The 5,625-nt window shown below is 34.7% G+C and overlaps 1 protein-coding gene across 1 annotated transcript; it reads right to left on the reverse strand.

Moving 5' to 3' along the window:
- Positions 1-3,275: 3,275 nt before the first annotated feature.
- Positions 3,276-5,188, reverse strand: LOC116843862 (probable elongation factor 1-delta). Its single transcript, XM_032814712.1, has 4 exons — positions 4,996-5,188; positions 4,569-4,638; positions 4,359-4,484; positions 3,276-4,281 (listed from the first exon to the last, which is right to left on the reverse strand). Exons 1-4 carry the CDS (start codon positions 5,050-5,052, stop codon positions 4,127-4,129), a joined length of 408 nt encoding a protein of 135 aa, XP_032670603.1. The 5' UTR covers positions 5,053-5,188; the 3' UTR covers positions 3,276-4,126.
- Positions 5,189-5,625: the final 437 nt, after the last annotated feature.

Raw genomic sequence — 5,625 nt, forward strand, 5'->3', positions numbered from 1 at the left:
ATGTTTGTTGATGTTTGATGAGTAACAGTTCTCTTTTAACTGAAATAATTAAAATAGATCCAACTTTTCATTATATAAAAGAAGAAAGGAATCTAAAATTGTACAAGTATCATATAGAATAAAGAAAGAATTATATTAAAATAGTTACATCTTTAGGTTAGTAGCACTTTGTTAAATATAAACACAATTCAACCATATTCTCACGATTCAATTCAATAGTGGGTGCTTTCCAATTGCTTAACACACTTGACACATATGTATATAGAAATGCACAAAGTGTAAGGGCTATCGCACACAAATTGACATAACTACATATGCATAGCATAAAATCGTATGGACCAATGAGCATTGAATATTAAGCATCGAACACCAATATGGCGACTTAATACTCGATGCTCATTGGTACATACGGTCTTATGCTATGCATATGCAGTTATGTCAATTTGTGTGCGATAGCCCTAACGTTGTGTACGATTCAATTGGGACAAAGTGTGTACTAGTGTGTATGTTTGTCGGGTAAGGTTAGGATTATTTTTCAACTATGCTTATATTTTAGTTTTCTTTTAATAATAAATAATAAAATCTAAGTAATAAAAGAGATATTATCCACTTCACGTCGCAAATGCTAGTCTCTTTTCAAGCCGCTACGTTTATTAACTTTAATTTTCACTAGAAAACACTAGTTTGTACAGCCGACTAGTAGCCCTCAAGTTGAGGATGTGTAATGTTGTGTCAACGATTACGATAATTGGAATGCAACTTGTGTGGCCGTGTGCATGAAAGTGTTTAGGGATATTGCAATTGGAAAGTACCCATCATTTTTCTTTTTATCATAACATTTATTTGCAAGGAACGTCCCAATTATAACAATATACACACAAAGCACTGAAAATGATATGTGCATCTGCTGCATACAGCCACAAGAAATAATTGTAACAAACAAAACACTTGTAATTCCTCACGAATTCTCAGAATGTTCTAAGAATTAAGTCACAAAGTATCCGTTAAGGCCATCACACACAAAATTCCGTAAGAACTTAAATCGTAAACGTAAGGAAATCGACCAATCCCAATCGAGTATTGGCTCTTCGTAATAATGGAGGGGTTACGAAGAACCGAGTGCTCGATTGGGATTGGTCGATTTCTTTACGCTTACGTTTTAAGTTCTTACGGAATTTTGTGTGTGATGGCCTTTACAATGAACTTCTGAGGAATACTTCAAGACAAACTTATTATGGTTATTTGTTCACGAATTCTTCAGATATTCATTTTTCTAATTCTGTGTATTTTTTAAAATGAATTCTCGAGGAACTTCTGTTCATCGCTGTGCTATCTGGGCATACAAACAATTATTTTTCCGTACAAAATCAATAATTATCTCATCCACACTCAATGAATCCATAATGAGATATGTAATAATATCAGTAATGTAGGTTATGTTGCAGCCAATCGTAATCGTACGGAATGGAAAAGATGGGAGTTGACCATCTTTCTTTCCGACACTAATGGCTCCTGCACACACGACGCGGTAATGCTTGCCGCGCGGCAGAAGTTCGCGCGACAGCCAATCAACATGCCGCTTTCCGTAATAACCTTCTAGCTCTTACGGAAAAACAACATATTGATTGGCTGTCGCGCATATTTTCGCCGCGCAGCAAGCATTACCGCGTCCTATGTGCAGAAGCCATAAAGCACACACACTTTCGTAACAGTAACCGTAAGACGTAACATAAGAATTGACCAATCATGTTGAGAATCGTCGAAACGTAAGATCGCCATTTTGATGAATACTCGATCGTAATTGGTCAATTCTTATGTTATGTCTTATGATTACTGTTACGAAAAGTGTGTGTGGCTAACTTAAGCTGGTGGCACATAGAAAAACTTAAGCAGTAAGACGTAAGCAGTAAGCGAATCAGCCAATCACAGTCGTTGATTCTTGGACCATAAGAAGTATCAACGACTGTGATTAATCAATTTGCTTACTGCTTAAGTTTTTCTGTGTGCCACAGCCCTTAAGCGTCTTTTACAATAACAGTAGGAGTAGTAGTAAGAAATAAGCAGTAAGTAAATTGACCAATTCCATTCTTACGTTTCAAAAATAATCGATTGTGATTGGTCTATTTACTTACTGCTTATTTCTTACTACTACTCCTACTGCCATTGTAAAAGACGCTTTAAGTCCATTCTACAATTGCGTAAGCGTAGTCGTGATCGTAAGAGTCAACCAATCCGAATGTTTTATTTACTGATTGCTTTATTTTGATTGGTTGTCGTAATCACATACAACCACGTTCACGCAATTGTAGAATGAGCTTTAGGGCTGTGGTACACAGAAAAACTTAAGCAGTAAGCAAATTGACCAATCACAGTCGTTGATTCTTCTTACGGTCCAAGAATCAACGACTGTGATTGGCTGATTCGCTTACTGCTTACGTCTTTCTATGTGCCACCAGCTTAACGACCGGCTATGACATCTTTATACAATATGCGACAGCTCAGTGCGCATGCGCCCGATATCCGGTTCTGGCTTACAACGTATTATAGAACAGACTAGCCTAACAGACTAGCGCGATATGCGATGCAACACGCGATACGCGCTGCAACATGCGACGAGCGATATCCAATCAGAATACTGGTATTCCGGTAAAACTGTACGCTTATTGAATATCGCGCGTTGCATATCATGTATTGTGCTGGCTGAGAGAGCGGGTCACTCTGGCGGCACTGTCAAGCATTGCTGAAAATAAATCTTTAGAAAAATTGTATATTACAGAGTTGATTTAATAAAAAATAATTAGTTTGTTCTTAGAGAACTTTGGATTTCGTATCCTGCATTAATGACGCAAACTTTCAAACTATACTAATAAATTAATATCCGGTTATCTGGCCGAATATTAATGAAATCAGACTATTTGGTCGGATTGTAAAAAGATGGCCGGATAGTTATCGGATATCCGGCACATTCTTATTAAAAACTCTTTAATTTTGGTATAAAATTCGGATTCCTTGATGTCAAAACATAAAATTAGTGACTTTTTAAGATCAATAATACATTTCCAGCGAAAAAATAAAGCAAGTTCTTTCTGGCGTAAAGCGTGCGCCTTTTGACGCGCAGTCAAATGGTTAAAATCCGTGGCTGTCAGACTTAAAAACTGCATAAACTAATGTAAGTGCAAACATGAGTTAACTCATGGCCGGTCAACAACGTTCAGATATAAAAAGACGAGTATATTGTGACCGGTCAGCACTTGTTAACTAGCAAATTAGACGAATTAAAATTTTGAGTTTTATTTTTATCTATCCGCTATAAAATCTGATAAAGAATGTATAATTTAGAGAAAAAGTAAGATTTAAATTACTTTAAATAAAAACTTAAATCATGGTACTTAAGGTTCCAGAGTACTAATCGCGATTATGTTGGATCGTGACATTAGAGGTATAAAATGATACGCTAAAAAAATTCTTACGTTTTCAAATATAAAGATATTTAAAAAATTAAAAAAAAAAAACACTTTAGATCTCTTGAACATATTTGTAAAATAGTTCAAAAACTATTTTTCTCTCTTTAACAATTAATAAATGGTTGTAAAATTAACGTGACAAAGTTATAAGAAAATGTAAATTAAAAGAAGAGATTGCATATCGCGTTCTACAGTTCTCATTCTATTTGTTATTCTCTAGTTATTTGTTGACCATCAAGGGAAAAGGATAGTTTTCGGAATATAAGAATGTTCAAGCAATCTGAAGTGTTTCATACAAATAGCTTTTTATTAAAAAATAGTACTTAAGAATTTTGGTCATTTGGAATTTTGGTGTTTTTCTCACTTGTGATTATTAAACAAGATTTCTGATATTATTAAATAAGAGTTCAGATATTATTATAAACAAGAGATCAGGAACCTTAATGCCATAAAAATTTACAATAAAACTTCTTTAGTTTACATTCAAGTTTGTTGTGTTGAATATTAAGTATTTTTACTTTTCGATTCTGAATAGGGATAAGATGCACACATTATTTACGATTACAGATATTAGCTAATGGAATGCAAAATGGCACACGAATTATATTATTTTTGACTACGTTGCCACGTGCGTTTTCTATGATACAGCTCACTTCGTTTGTTTACACTTTGTTAAAAGCTGCGATATCGACGCTTTGCACGTAATTTTCGATTTCTTGTATTTTCTCTATTAACCAATCGACCGATACTTTGTCATCTTCTACGACACACGAAATCTGCAGCTTGTGAATTCCGAAAGCGAGTGGCACCAGTTTAGCTGTGAAAAAGGGATATGCGTTAATATATCACTTGTGCGTATATGTGAAACGTCAAGAGACAATCATGAAAACTTACATGCACCCCAAAGCAAACCGTCGGTTTCGATTTTTCGCACTTCGCTTTCCATTTCTTTCATGTCCGTCTCGTCGTCCCATGGTTTCACGTCTAGGATAATGTTCGATTTAGCTATTAAAGCTGGTTCTACAAGATAAGAATTAGTCAGTGATAATGTATTTAAAAAATTGAGCAATTGTTATCGAACGTCACACCTCTTGCGTTACGTACTTTTGGATTTCTTAGCAGTATACGCAGCGAGTCGTTCTTCCCTAATCTTAGCGGCCTCTGCATCATCTCCCTATTGAGCCAAATAAGAATTTTCATCGAAAGAATCAAGACAAATTAAAACAGACGAATTAACAATTCATGAATGCCAGATTTATGCTGTGTATATCAGATTTGTATGAGTTTGACCAAATGTTACAGCGGATAAATCAGTATATTATGGGAATATCTGGTGTATATACTAAATTATAAAAATCATGATATTTTACGTAAATATATAAATTCACGCGTTTTGTGACACTTATTGATTTATGTTAATGTGTATCAAGTGTTCGGTTCTTGTGCATCATGCGATGTTAAACCTAGGTATTCGCGCTGTACATGAGAAATCCAATCGGCACTGTTCCCACTATCTCCACTCTGCACTTGCCTCTGAATCTGAACCAAACAAATCAACATCTTCGTCATCTTCATCCTTTTCTGGCATTTGTTCTTCGACACTCTCGGGTTTCGCAGGACAAATCGCTATGTAAGGGATGCGCTGTTCGAGACTTGTCACGCGTTTCTCCAATTTATCCAGTACAGCCTCGAGATCTTGTACAACTATTTAAGAAAACATTTTTCAAATAATTATTATATAATTCTTTTTTAGGTTTGTTTATTGTTACGACAGAGGAAATTATTGCAGTTTGATAGAACTTGTAGTATTAATTTAGCTCATGTGTCTTTTTTAAGATGACTGGTTCGTAAAACCATTTTTTTTAGGGAACTTTCAGAATTTTAAGAATATATTAATGACGATCCACACATATAAAATTGGAAAGAGAATAACCGTATCAAAGCTAAGATAATTAATGTTGGCACTATTTACATGCATATACGAAATGAATACCGATATTATGTTTTTGATTCTAGCGGTCAAATTATTCTTACACTTTTAATGCAAAATAAAAAGACGGTTAAAAACTAGAAGTAATATAAAAAATTATTAGATTATGGACCATCTAGTTTATTAAAAATATGTGTGTATGTGTATGCATATGTGTGTGTGTGTGTGTGT

The sequence above is a fragment of the Odontomachus brunneus genome, unplaced genomic scaffold (assembly GCF_010583005.1).
Source record: "Odontomachus brunneus isolate Ranch 3 - 2012 unplaced genomic scaffold, Obru_v1 Obru_scaffold_003, whole genome shotgun sequence".
In the NCBI taxonomy this organism is placed as follows: Eukaryota; Metazoa; Arthropoda; class Insecta; order Hymenoptera; family Formicidae; genus Odontomachus; species Odontomachus brunneus.

Bases quoted from the DNA above. Each gene is read 5' to 3' on its own strand.
- LOC116843862 (XM_032814712.1), bottom strand. From the start codon at position 5,052: ATGCCAGAAAAGGATGAAGATGACGAAGATGTTGATTTGTTTGGTTCA. The intron at 4,639-4,995 runs GCAAGTGCAGAG...TTGGCTCAATAG, and splicing joins TGTTTGGTTCAGATTCAGAG to GGAGATGATGCAGAGGCCGC. The intron at 4,485-4,568 runs GTACGTAACGCA...CTTATCTTGTAG, and splicing joins TACTGCTAAGAAATCCAAAA to AACCAGCTTTAATAGCTAAA.